The 14,015-nt window shown below is 41.7% G+C and overlaps 1 protein-coding gene across 1 annotated transcript; it reads right to left on the bottom strand.

Moving 5' to 3' along the window:
• Window positions 1–357: 357 nt before the first annotated feature.
• On the bottom strand, window positions 358–13,515 carry rrp12 (ribosomal RNA processing 12 homolog). Its single transcript, XM_042501683.1, has 34 exons — window positions 13,313–13,515; window positions 11,537–11,757; window positions 11,188–11,271; window positions 11,022–11,098; window positions 10,828–10,933; window positions 10,626–10,742; window positions 10,396–10,534; window positions 9,639–9,766; window positions 9,436–9,534; window positions 9,230–9,321; window positions 9,015–9,126; window positions 7,896–7,996; window positions 7,674–7,788; window positions 7,447–7,589; window positions 7,244–7,365; window positions 7,084–7,148; window positions 6,827–6,989; window positions 5,562–5,716; window positions 5,262–5,329; window positions 5,063–5,156; window positions 4,817–4,975; window positions 4,622–4,702; window positions 4,430–4,535; window positions 4,244–4,351; window positions 3,996–4,153; window positions 3,814–3,905; window positions 2,430–2,585; window positions 2,170–2,342; window positions 1,952–2,062; window positions 1,815–1,861; window positions 1,635–1,713; window positions 820–887; window positions 645–727; window positions 358–543 (listed from the first exon to the last, which is right to left on the bottom strand). Exons 1-34 carry the CDS (start codon window positions 13,449–13,451, stop codon window positions 441–443), a joined length of 3,864 nt encoding a protein of 1,287 aa, XP_042357617.1. The 5' UTR covers window positions 13,452–13,515; the 3' UTR covers window positions 358–440.
• Between the last annotated feature and the right edge of the window lie 500 nt (window positions 13,516–14,015).

The following is a 14,015-nucleotide window of genomic DNA, read 5'->3' as shown; positions in this document are numbered from 1 at the left end:
ATCTTAAATGCATTCATTAATTCTCTTGTTGACTGTTAAGTTAGAAGTCTACAGCACCTTCAGGTGACCAAATAACACAACAAAGGCAGATATTACTCACCCCAAACCAGTTATTGTCTGTCCACATACAGTATCCCATGTTCGCACATAAATACATTTATGTTTACCAAAGGGGGAGTTTTATCTGATGTATGCACAACAGATTACCCATGAGTAATTTCTTAGCCCTCAAAGCCATATGATGTCAAGCAGAGCATTTTAAGGGCTTTGAAAGATGAAACAGTTTAAAAACAAACTGGTTTCTCTTTCAATAACAGGCTGTCAGGAACACACACAGACATACACACACATCCCAGGTGTATGTCTACATTTTAGTATGTTTATGAACACACCATCACACACACACAATGCATTTTAAGTCCATTGAGTGATAGTGTTGTTCAGGCTTTCCTCTTCTTCTTCTGCATTTTCTTTCCAGACAGCGCCCCCTTCTGGGCTCCTCTCACCATGCCCTTGAACTGGCCCTGCAGTTTGGCACGCTTCCTGAGAACACAGAGAGTAAAACATGTTAGCGTCTGACATTCTGGCAAACTTTGAACCCTTGTCAAGGAAGTTTATGAAATTGTACAATGTGAATTTGTTACCTGCGATTGAGCTGGGCCTTCTTCAGAGGGATGTAAGCATAAGGATCAAGCTTTCCTTCTTTCTTCACATCTCCTTTTCCTTTCTGAGGAACGCAGAATGAAAGAAGACACTCAGTATTACAGTCTCTAATCAGTAACTCCTGCAGTGTGTGTTTCTCTATGCTGTCATACTAACCTTAGACTTGTAGTCCGCCCCCCTTTCTTCCTTTCCTCCTAGAGGTCTGTGGATACCTGAGCCACCGGCTGAGAAGAGAAAATGTGCAGTTTAGTCTAAATCACAATTCGTTATGGACATAACGTAATGCAGTTCTAGGAACGGCCCACACGCTACCCCGAAAAGAGTTAAAGGAATACTTCACCCCACAAATGACCATTTATATATCAGTATTTCTCCCACTGTTCCACTGAATATGTGAAGAAAAGGTTTTTTCTTGCACACTTCCTCAGTGAACAAATCCAAAATCTGAGGAAACTGTAGTTGAACTGAAGTCACAGATGTCCAGGTTGTCCAAAGCAAAATTACATCAAAACATCCGTTTACAAACTCTCGTGCAACTAGTGCAGTGTAGTCCGGGTCTCATTTATCCAGTCGTACAATCAGGAATTCCTAAACACACAGCCCATTGTCACGGGGATCTTAACTGGAAATGAAACGGATCAATGCTCTCTTCAAAGCCAGACTCCATTAACAAAAACAGTCATTTTAGCTTGCTGAAAACTGGAGCTGCCGACCTACTGCTGCCAAGACTAGTTTGTTAATCGGTGTTATTGTGGTCAATTTTCAATACTTTTCGCCATTTTGAAATTCTTTATTCTCCTAGGAGGCATGCAAGAAAAACTAACTTTTTTCCCAAATTCAACAAAACACAGAGTGAGTAATTGTTATACAATTGGTTATTTGAGAAATGAAGCAATCCCAAACGTTTGCCTATCACCCAGTCTTTAAACAAAGGCTGATTTATCACTGAGGATGTTTGGTAGCAGTCCTACCTTTATATTTTAGCTGGGGCTCGATTTCCATGTCCTCATCAAAGTTGTCATCTCTGAACTTTCTTTTCAGTGACTTTTTCTGAAAGAGATAAAAAAAAAAAAAAAACATGAAAAAACACAATAAAAAATGTCTCTACTGCATCAAGAACGCTAATTACTGTTTCACATGTAATTACTCACACTTTTGACTCCAGCCTCTTCTAGAATATCTTTCATCTCTCCCTCATCTGTGAGAGAAGTCGTAAGTTATTTTCAAAGCCTGTTCAGACCTAATGCATGTATAAGATGGCTGGGATAATGACAGGATTTTTTTTAACCTTTGTCTTTTACATCCTCCTCATCATCTTCTCTGATGATCAGCCGTCCATCTGATGTCACCTTGAAGCCGTGATCGACCTTGGCACTCTTTTTCAGCGCTGGGTTAGTAGCTGAGAGACGATAAAAACATGTTAAGAAATACCTCCTCAGGCTATAGTCAGCTTTTCTAAGCAAATAAAAATGCAGGCTTGCGGCAGTGTTCAAAAACAGTCTGTACCTAACACTCTCTGGGAAACTTTGGGATCCAGGAAGTTAAGTGGGTCATCTGCCTCTCCTTCTTTGAGCCAGGCCCGTGCTTTCTGCGGTTTGCCTGCTTTCTTCTGAGCACCACGAGCCTTTCCTTCATCCTCTGACAAATCACTGTCCGACTCTGCAAGGATGTCCTCAATACTGAAGAGGACAGGACACCAGTTTTTTGTTACGCGCCAAAAGGGTAAATGTACAAGGGGAGGCAGGTGTGGGTGAACAGTGGTGTACCTTTGGTTCTTTGCTCTTGGTTCCTCCTCTTCGCTCTCGGAGTCGTCCTGCTGCTCTGCGGCCTGTTTCTTCCTCTTGCTGCGAGCCTCGGCCTTGCGGATGTTTGCGAGCACCTTGTGGTGTTCTGCAGGCAGCATGCTCTTCACAAGCTCAAAACTGGAAACACAGCAAATAACCAGACACGTGCATAAAAATACACAGAGTGTGGGACACTGGAACCTACAGAAGTGATGTAGTAGTGGAGACATCTGGTACCGTCAAGGCATCCAGTGCAAAACTGGCTTCATGTAATTACTGAACCTCTGTTCCAAAACAATCAGTTTAAGAGGAGTCAGCTGTGTGAACAAACAGCTGGTGCCATTTTTAAACAAAGCATCCTTTTGTTAATAATAATGTGGGCATACTAATCATATGCTAACTCTAATAATTTCACTGGATAGTGCTTTAATCAGCTGTGTTTACAATAAGACTGTTTTGGTTCGCTGGTAGCAGACAAACAACATTATTTAAACTTAACAACAAAAACGCATTCCTGATGACAAAATATCAGTTCCCAATCAAAACAGCACAGAAAGCAATCAGCTCTGTTAAAGTCTTAGAAAACAGTAAAAGACATTAGTAATATAAGCACATCACATGTCCAGATCTTAAGACACAGACATTTAGAAAACATGATTACGCACAAATGCAGTGATTTTGCAGTAAATTTACTGACACTGTTGTGGGAGTGCCATAGAAGCAGGTACAATTACCAAAAAATCTGTCAATGGCTGTGAGAAAATAAAGAGATATATAAATAAATAAGAGATTAAAACACCTGGGTGTAAAAGATAATCTTGAATTGGGCATTTTTGACATGTATTATTGCACCTCACCTTGTCTCACTAAAGGAATATTCAGATCAAATGTGAAGGCAATTTTTTGTGTCTCATGATTTGAAAAAAAGTCAATGCAAAGACTCAAGAAGACAAATTTGCGGCACCTGACACGAATAAACGTGAATGTGTCAGCTCAACCCGAGTGATACAGTCCCAAAAGCTTGTCAGTGTTGAGATTCTCCTACCGAGAATAAGAAATGGAGGAAAAACTTATTGTCACCATCTGTCAGCACTCAAACCTCTACAGAGAAAAGTGAGCTGCATGGTGATTTGGGAAACTCACATTTGTTACTTGATTCCAGCTATTAATTGTACATAAGTATAAACCAAATTAGCACCAACATTAGGCATGAGCTGCCTTCGCCCGTTTTTAATTAGCACAACCGTAGCAGCCATATTTGCGCGGGTAACGGAAGGTAAACACTTGCTTTGCGTTTGGTCTAAACATGCAAGTTAGCTGAACGGTGCCCAGTTGAGGAAAAGACTGAATGAAATCCACCACTCACCCAAACTTTCTGATGAATTTGGTGAAGATGTTCTTCAGTTTGGTTCTGAAGTGCCTCCTCACATCGTCCTTAATGTTCCCGATTCCCTCCATCTGAACACAAGACAGAAAATAAAATCTGCATTAAAAAAGGCACAACTCTCTCTTACAGTGGACTCCAGTATTCATAACCACAATGCCTACCATGACAGGCGCATGTGATGCCAGTGTCTTGGGGTCCATGATGAAGAGGATGACTTTGATGAAGCCTAAAGCGGCTTTGACAACTTCTCTGGTCCGAGACGACAGCAACAGACAGATGTTGTGCAGCAGCTGCTCCCTGGTGGTCACCTCTATGGCATCTGGGGAAGAAAAGGCACCGAAGTGACACCAGTCCACAATTTAAAGATTCAAAATGCCAACAGTGAAGTGCTGAAAGTCAGCAGGCTTACCTTTATACTCAAAAACAAGTCGAGTTAGCGCCAACACGGTGCAGGTGATCATGGTGACAGAGCCTGTGAGTCCCGCGTACACCAACACCAAATACTGCTCCATGGCATCTGGATCACACACAGACAATTAGGATTTTAAACCAAATCTTCAGCACATACACAATACAAAAAAGATAGGCGTGTTACCTTTTTTGTTCCCACAGAAGCGGACAAACGCATTTCCTATTTCCACCAGCAGAGTGTAGGCATTCTTACGAGCTCCGACGGACACCTCCTTGGTGCATATAATCACCTGACAGAGAGAATATTGTCGTTAAAAGAAGAAATGTCACTACTTGGTGCTTTTGTGAGTTTGCAAGAATTTATTTGCGTCTCTACCTCTGGCAGCAGTGCAGTGATAAAGTCTCTGTGTCCTTCGTTGAGCCTTTTCACGATGTGGATCAGACACTTCAGTCTTGGCTGAGAAAGAGCAACACGAAATAGAAAGATACAATCAGACAGCAACTTAAATCAATATATACAAACCCATCTAGTGCCTGGTTTATTCTGTTTCACTCTGCACAGCAGTCTCACCCTCTTAGCTGGTGAAGACGCCTTTTTCAGAGTCTCGAGCAGAACGACTTTGAGAGTTTCCAGATTAGCCACGACAAATGATCTGCACTCATCTCTCTCTCCTCCGCACATCTCCTCCAGCACACGGTACGCCTTCTTCTGCATGCCCGGCTCTTTGGACTGAAAACAAACACAGCAACAGACACAAAGTTTACAAGAAGCACACCCAAGGTCAAAAGATTTAGATTCAAATTGTGATACCCTTACCTCCAAATATGGCCTGATCAGCTCAAAGGTTTTAGTCATGGTGACCTTGTCTACGGACGGAGCCATGGCAACCACAAGGTCCATCATTGACAGACTAGAAACAGAAGAGTAAGTATACTAATATTTACCCTATTTTAAAAATATGAGATGATGATGATAAAGGAAGGCATAAATCTACAGCGATATATTTATGTCCTACCGTGTGAACTCCGTGGTGTCGCTACTGCTCAACTTGTCTGTGGCTTTTTGCAGGAAGGTGCAGACCAGCTGAGGATGATCGTTTTGATCAGTGAAACTCAGGCATATGAAATATGGCCCATGACAGGACAGACATCAAAAATGATCAGCACTGTATGGAAGACACTGGTTTATCTGGTGCATGCACACCCTTCTACCTCTGGCACACTTCAAAGTGCTCAGGATCACATTTATGGTTTATAATACAAGTTAAGTGATTTAACAACGCATGAACTGCTTCATTTAGGCAAACTTAACTGACCTGTGTGTCAGTGACAGTCAGGTAGACCTTGATGGTATCTAGCACAGCCATCCTGTAGGTGCTGGACTCTCCAGCTGGAGGCTGCTGGCCGTACACGTTGAAAAGGATGGGCAGGAAGTTCTTGGAGAAGCGGCCCACTTCAGCCTTTTCTTCCTCTACAAAAACGAGCAGATACAAAAAGTTTTGGAATTAGTTGGTTCAACAGTAAGATGCTGCAGTAGTTCTTATCTCTCGTACCCCATCTTCACCAACGTGAAACCGGTTCTGCTCAGTTCCTGCACCATATTTTGAAATGTTCAGAGCATTTCAACTAATAATAAATTGGTTCAGAACAAGACAAGATGGCTCCCAGCTGGAACTGAAAAATTACAGGTTTTCTTTGACGTGCAAACCATTACGACGTCAGTCATACACTACAGGTTGGAAAGAGAGGAACGAGTCTTGCATGTAGTAGTCCTCTGTGTCTTCTTACCATCATTAACTGGTCCATGCTTGTTTTTTATACTGTTTCCCACCAAAATTAAAGCATGCACGCAGGTTTTTCAAACACGGGTAACCCCGCTAAATACTGCTTTCTAACTGCCGGTGAACACACGAGTCTGCCTTTCTGTCTGCTTGTGTGTGTCGGTTGTTTTGTTGGTGTGTCTGTGCAATGTCACAGACAGGCAGGAGAACAGGTTACCAGTAGACAGCAGCAGGAGCAGAGGTCTTGGAAAACGTTTCAGTGGTTTCTTCTCTTTATAGATCTCTTACTTATTCAGTGTCTCTTTCAAACTCCATGCAGATGTATTAAGATCTGTATTTTAGCGCTACTTATGAGGAGGTGGACGATAAGGAACTGAAATAACCGCGTTCACCCAGGTGTTGTGTTCCCATCAATACCGATCAGAGCCAATAAATACCATGTCTACAGTTATTTGACCCAGATGTGAATGCTGATCATTCGCATTCCCATTTCATTAAATAGCCAGATGTCAGCAGGTGTTAGTGGGTTTTTTTGTGCAGTGGGAATGAGGCTATAGATAAAAAAAATATAGCTGTAATAACATAGCAACTGCTTACAGGTAATCAATGTGATCCACCATCTTGCTACTACTGATTACTTCAGTTGTGCATTGCGCTTCATCTATGAAACAACCTTGATTACAATGGTTAAACCTAAAACTGGTAGAAAACCTTTGTGGTTCCAAGATACCTGAACTGATTATAGAACTAGGACTTATTTGGTGGATAAGGAGTATCTGTGAATACGCGTGTCTTCTTACCAGTGGAGCAGCTCTTGTTGACAATGGTGCGTAGAGCCTGGCACACTATGAGCCTCAGGTCTGGCCGTTCATTAATAGCCATACCAAGTGTGCGGGCAATGCCTTTGAAGGATGTCAGCAGGTCCACGGGACATGTACAGAAGCCAGGGAGCATGGTCCAAATCTGAGAGAAAAAGTACAGACATTAACTTCTCAAACACCCATTCACTGGAGCCATTTACTCTGAATATATCAAAGCTGCGTCAGTGTGGACCTACCTGTATCTGTAATGTCTGGTACACTTTGGCCTCAAGTTTCTGTCCTGCTTGCTCTAATTCTTCAGCTACAAAACAAAAAAAAAAAAGAGTCACAAGCTGATAAACATAAAAAGTAAACCCAGCATTACAGTGTGGAACATCACACATACTGTGTGATTACCTCTCTGCTTGAGTGTCGAGGCCAGAGGGAGGAAATAAGAAGCAAAGAAACCAAGGTGAGTGTTCTTCACATGATCCCGTACAACCGGGACCAGCCAGCTGCGTGGAAACTCCAAGTCGTCCCTGGTGGAAAAAAACACAATCAGTCAAACTATAATGACAACAAGACAAACTCCACAGTGTCTTAGTGTTGTTTTCACTTACTCGTAGCCGGTGATGTTGAGGGGCACAGCACCCAGCACAACCTCAGGCCCCATGCTCTCCACAGCTCCTCCAAAAGCCAGGTCCAACTCCCCGCTGAAGGGGAACTGAGGAGTGGAGCGCAGGTCTGACAGGGACTGCAGGGACTGTCAAGGGCACAACACAAAGACTTCAACAAACTTTTATCTTTTTCTTCTCACATGTTGATCTGCAAAGTTTTGAGACTATACCTTGGTCATGATGGGGTGAGCCCGTTTCCCTGCAACTCGATAGAAGCAACCCAGGATCTGCAGCACAAATGGCCAGGAGGCATGGAAACGGTAGGACAATCCTTCTTCTACAATACTGAAAAACACACACGGCCACAATTTTAATAGTGAGCATTTACATGTAAGTCCATACATAAAAAAGGGGGATACGACTGAGACTAACTAATAAGGTTGGGAACTTACCGAAACATTTTGCAGACATAGGAAGGGTTTCCTGCAGAGGCTGTGGCAGTGATCATGCCCATTTCCCCCATGTGAGGGGCAACACATTCAGTCAACAAAGTCTGAAAGAGATGATCATGAAGAAATCATCCATTGGGACCCTGCATACACTTTAAATACAAAACTCCTATAGACTTTTTTGTTAAATTTCCATAAATAGAAGGACTTGAGATACTTTGTTTCCTTGTACATGCACTGATGAATGCAACTTCTAAAATTGCATGAAGCAATTTTTTTACTGCATCATTTGGTGTATTTTTCTTTGCGCTTTTGCTGGATCTAACCAAAAGGAGTCCAATATCAACCACTTTTACAGCTAGTAAAGTAGTAAAGGGCTGAGCACAACATATTTTCTGCACCAAGATGCACAGGGCAGCCAACTTCTCAGTTAAATATGGAGAGAGTAAAATTACTTCAGACTTAACATGATCATAGCCAGGATCATCCTGTGAATGACTCAAGTGAAATTTTTTGCAAAACTCAAAAGAAATAGAAATGATGACAGTTCAAATATGAAAAAACTGTCAGTGTGTTAATGTAAACTGAGCCATCGTTTCTCCTTTAATTTTCCCTAAAACTGTACAGTAACAGTCAGGCTCATATTGGAAATTTCAGCAAACCTATTGTTACAAACCTATTGTGGAACTTCATTTATCAAAAGTAGAAGTTTTTTGCCAAATACTTTATTTGGTATAAAAAAATCTAATATTTTTTCTTTTTAATTTTGCTGAAATGTGAGACTTTCTTTCTCCTTTTTGGATACTGCAAGCGCCCATACCTTAACAGCACAAACAGGACACCGGGACATTATTTGTGTTTTTCGGGTAAGAAAATAGATGCACGGTGTGAGAGCATTTTAAGTGTTAATTGGGTGAGTTACATGGTCAATGTGTGAGAGCTGACATCCCTATATTAGGTGCACCAGTGCTCATGGAGCTAAGAATTACATGTACAGCTCAAGTTTTATGTTCACTACCATGCATGTGCATGTGATATTTAATTAGTACAGTTTAATGATTCAACCGGTAATAAATAATAATAATTCTATTCTCATGAATGTCATGAAGCTCATGTCTTTACCTTGAGTGTATTGGTGGCTGCAGAAACCACCTGTGTGTGAGGCGACAGCAGGCAGGACATGGCAGCGGAGAAGAGGCGAGGGAGGTGGCCCAAACTCAGAGAACTCTGCAAACTACACAAAAAACAAACTGTTGATTAGTCTGACTAGAAAACACTTCATCACTTGATTACAGAGAGCACTTGTGGTGCTGTTGTGAGAAAACAAAGTTTATTACCTCGCCAAGTGAACATGTGCTTTCTCCATTACAGCGAGCCAAGCCAGCAGAGGCTGCAGGTCGTTCTCACTGGGCAGGTAGTCATACAGAGCCTAAGAGGAGTCACAGAAGTCACAGAATATTAGCTTTTGCAGCACATTTTGAATTATGACCTTGCTACTGGGCGCCCCAGAATTATGACTTTTGTTTTGTTTGTGTTCTCTCACCGTGATGATCTGTGCATTGAGTTCTGGTGAGAGGGATGAAGCATTTGGCTTTCCGCTGAAAAGCCTGTGAAAGGCCTGCATGGCACTCGCCGTCACCAGCTGCAGCCACAAACACAGTAGCAAAATTAAAGACTACACTTCAGTGTCCATGTAAGTGAACAAAGGGTGTCTGGCTGCACCTATAAATGTTTTTGCGCTCTCACCACATGGCTGAGTGTCATCACTCGCAGCAGAGTCTCACAACAGGACTTGACAGCTCCCAGAGGAAACGTCCCCATCAGCTCCTTAAGGAGACCCAACACGTGAAGTGTGGTGGTGTCCTCTTTGGTGCCTGAGGGGGAAAAACACATCAACTACAAATTGCTGGACAACCACAATATCATATAAACTATTTAGCTTCATCACAGTATAAACCACAGACTGTATATAAAGATGAACAACATAACAGCTCCCCCAAAGTGAGGCTATTCAATCTCGATCGCCCCCTGGTGTCTGACTGCCGTATAGGTCCTAATGTCCGCCCCTCCATGTTAGTGGATGGACATAGGCCAAACTAAAAACTCAAAGTACACGCCAAATAAATTTTTCCATTTCTGTCACTGGAGATAGTTCTCATCACCCTGATGTTTGTTCAAGTGTTTGTTTTTATGATAAGTTTGGTTTTGATGAGTTATTAAATTACACAAAAAGGGGCTTTTCCATCATTATTGACAGCCAATCCGTGCACTTGTATTCAAAGGAGCTGCTTGCGTTTGGTCGGACAAGTGTTTTGGCGAGAATCTCCCCCACTGTGGATATCTCTACTGCGGAAATGCGGGCTCTCAATGACATCACCCTCGAAAGATGGCAACGCCTGTATCTCAGATATTTTAACCTCACTTCAGCATATCAGGGGTAAGTGGGGACGTGTCGTTCATCTTCACACACAGTCTATGGCATAAACACATGCAGTTGTCTTACCTCCTGCCTGTTCCATTTCTTTCATGCAGAACTTGGCTGTGGTCATTGCAGCAGGGTGATGACTTGGGGCATCATCTCCAAACAGGAAGTCACTACCTCTGAGAATGGAGCAAATGCCTTGCTGTGCCGCTTTACGGACCTGAGAAGAAAAAGTGGACATTAAAACAAACTATTTCAGCATCAACATGTAATATCTGCGGGGCAGTTACGAGCAGGGTGAAGAGACAGACCTTAGGCTTGCTGTGCACAGTGAAGCTGAGAAGGCCGTGGTAAGCCTGAAGAGTGGACGGGTAAGACCAGACAGACGCATCCTGCTTCCTCAACAATGTAGCCAGGCATGACAGGATCTATAGGTGCAAAAATGAAAAACTTAATCTTCACTGATGTTTTTAACATTGAATGAAGGACAAACAGACAGGCAAATCTACTCACCCATCTAAGAGCCGAGGCGGTCTCAGATGTTGCCTGTTTAGACATGACGTCCATCAGAGCCTTAGTGGTGTCCGAGAACTTGGACATGAGCACTGGAGCAGGAACCCTGGGGAAGAGAAAAATCTATTTATATCTGATAAGCCTTGACATGAATGACAGTTTTGCTTTGGTGACAGAAGATGTTAAAGTCCAACCGTTTTAAGACGAGGTTGAGGAGGTACGCCACTGCAGCCTGCGACTCTGCTGAATCCACAACTTCCAGGGTGGTCATCTACAAAAAGCACAACTATGTTCACACCATCTTTCAACACACCAAAATGTCTTAGTAAACATATTTCTTTTTTAAAAGGCAGCACTCACCAAAGCAGCAAAGTACTCTGTTTCAGTCTCCTTCCCTCCTTGACCTCGGATCACCTCAGTAACAGCTGCCAACACTGCACAGATCTGTGAGGCACATCAGCAGACAATATTACAGCTAAAAGAAAACTCAGCATCTCTGATGTGCAAACATATTCATTAGCAGTGTTGTTATCCTTGCATTAACTCTCAAGAAATGTCAGCAACAACTTCTCAGAGCTACCATCTCATATCTCATATTTGACTGCATCAAAACAGGAGGCTTGCAAACATTACATATCAGCCATGTAAGCCTTTTCATTCAAGTTTTTTTTTTCTGACATAAACAGTCTCCCCTCTGTGTATTGCCTACCTCTTTGTGAGCAGCTGAATTGGACTCCCAGTAGCGCTGCACCTTTCTGAAGGTCAGGTTGGAGCAGTCCGAGAGGCCGCTGAGGAAGGTACCAGATGTCCTATCTGAAAACGCCCCATCATGCTCTTCTTCCATACAGGCATCTTTACGGCCGATTTCCAGCGGACCCGCCTGCAGATCATTGTGTAGCTTCAGAGCATCGACTGTTAGATCGCTCTTTCCTGTAGGGGAGAGGAAAGATGGAGAGACACACCAGTATCTTAAGCTGGGTCATCTCAGGGCATAACACATTTTCCACATGCACAAACCTTTTTATATTTATCCTTACATTTTAAAACAATGCAGATACTATTTTCATGCATCTAAAAAGTACAGAAGACATTTTTGGTCTATAATTAACTATGATCCAACCAGCATGTTGTTTTATTAACTCAGAGGGTGATAAATGAATTAAAGCTTGGTGCAGCACAGGCCTAGTAAAGCATCACCAGGAAGGGTGCCAAATATCTAATGACGTTGCATGTTTTTTTCCACTATGAGCAGTCATTAACTGCAATGAATTTGCAACCAAATATTAAATATGATGGTTTTTGGTACCCTGAAATAGGGGGGGGGGCGCGTATAAATAGCTAAAAATTACAAAAATTACAGCTGAAAGTCCAAACTTATTAATACACTCAAAGTCAAATTTGCAACAGCCAACACAACTAAGGGACTGTTTGTTATCTATGAAAAATTATGAGGTGGTGCAATACGCAGGAGACACTTCAAATTTTTTTGAGCACTAGAGAGGGAGTTGTGTTTTTTTTTATTTGGCGTAGAGAAGGAATATTCAACATGGTTGTATTTTGTATTTATTTTAAATACCTGCAGACCCAAAATTCACAAGTGGATTTTATAGCCATGTTTTTTTTTTCCACTTGTCCAAAATCATCATTTATCATAGCTAAAAACTGTGGAATGTACAACTTTTAGTGTGAGCTTTAGAGGTCCACAGATATTGAATGGACTATGAGATTATCTAAACCTCTGTCAGTCTTCAAAAAAGAGCTTCAGACCACAGCTGCTACTAAAATATTTTCATTCCTAGAGCTCTTTAGGGCTGAGAAATTAAGATTGTATGTATTTATTCATAAATGACTACTCTACGTGTAATACATTCTCCAGGAAATTTAAACTTCAAGTCTCCATGTGTCATTTGTATACATGTATTGTTTTCGTGTTACCCTACTTTTCGTTATCTAAAGATTATTTTGAATGCCTCTAAAGTTTTAGATTAGAGTTAGTTTGCAGGACGAAATCTATATTTGTAACCTCAGTATGTCATTTAAGGTCTGGGCCCCTGCTTACAAGCTTTGGGTAGCTTATCAGAGTGACCCATATCACACGTCTAATTTAACTTAAAGTCATGTTTGTATCTACATTTTTAACGGCTCTGAGGATAAACTGAATGGAAGACTATTTCAGGGGATTTTCTTTATGATATCAGCAATAATAAGGGGTTAATTTAACGACACGGTTTAATATCTCTTTGGGTCGCACAGATACAAACACACAGCAGTTTCTGTTTTCGTGTAAACACAGAGAGGAAACTCGCTGATACGTTATTTCAGCTGACCAAAGGGAAAAGAAATAAAGATAGGAAACCGCCGACGACGTTACTGACAACGCTGACAAACGTATGACATGAAGTTAAATGGTGTTGTTACAAGTTAAATGGCTGACACGAGCTAACGTTAGCACTAGCCCCAGACCCACGTGTAATGGGAGGCTTACCGGAGGGTCGGCTGAAGAAGCGGCTTTTAGCAGCCTGCCGAAAACGACTTGTCTGCGGGTTTGAGTCGCTACTGTGTCCTTTTTTCCACCGTCTAAGTTTCGACCCGGTCCCAGACCGAAGTTTCCCCGACTTGACCATTTTCGGGGGTGAAACTAATCACGTTACCCCAACTGTCTCTGCAGCTCCAGATGACTTCGTCGCTCACCATAGACGTCACGGTTGCGCTCACGTGTCTGAGCTTGCTATGATGTTATGTCGCCTGTAGATGGCGCCAAACAACGCACACAACATTTTGTATTCCCAACAAAGTCAAAGAAATTCATTTCTAAATTTTGCACAACATTTATCCAGTGAATTCTATAATTTCCAGGTGTACAGATGTTGGACTTCTGTGGGCAGGATGAAGAAACTTTGATCCATTTATTTTTTCAATGTAATGTTACTATACATTTTTGGTCTGATTTAAGTCGTCATGTTTTTAATAATTGTACTATCACTTGTGACTTTACCCTCAAAAATACAACTGGCTATTATGATAACAAATGTTGTTATTTTTGTACTTTAATCGAGACATTTTTTAGATAAAAGAAAAAAATTTAGGCTCACACCCCTCTTTTAATATTTTTTTATTTCAACTCAACCCTCTCCTTTCTAAATCTCCTTAACAACAAAAAAAAAACACCACATTTTTAGATTATTATA

Source organism: Plectropomus leopardus, chromosome 15 (assembly GCF_008729295.1).
Source record: "Plectropomus leopardus isolate mb chromosome 15, YSFRI_Pleo_2.0, whole genome shotgun sequence".
Classification (NCBI taxonomy): domain Eukaryota; kingdom Metazoa; phylum Chordata; class Actinopteri; order Perciformes; family Serranidae; genus Plectropomus; species Plectropomus leopardus.
Note: the sequence above shows the minus strand (reverse complement) of the source record. Positions and strands in the feature narration are given on the sequence as shown.

What these genes read in the sequence shown, in the direction of transcription:
- rrp12 (XM_042501683.1), bottom strand. Translation starts at nt 13,451, where the DNA reads ATGGTCAAGTCGGGGAAACTTCGGTCTGGGACCGGGTCGAAACTTAGA. An exon ending in CTCACCCCATCATGACCAAG is followed by an intron (nt 7,590 to 7,673) that starts GTATAGTCTCAA and finishes TGCCCTTGACAG; the next exon opens with TCCCTGCAGTCCCTGTCAGA. An exon ending in AAATTCATCAGAAAGTTTGG is followed by an intron (nt 2,586 to 3,813) that starts GTGAGTGGTGGA and finishes CTGTGTTTCCAG; the next exon opens with TTTTGAGCTTGTGAAGAGCA.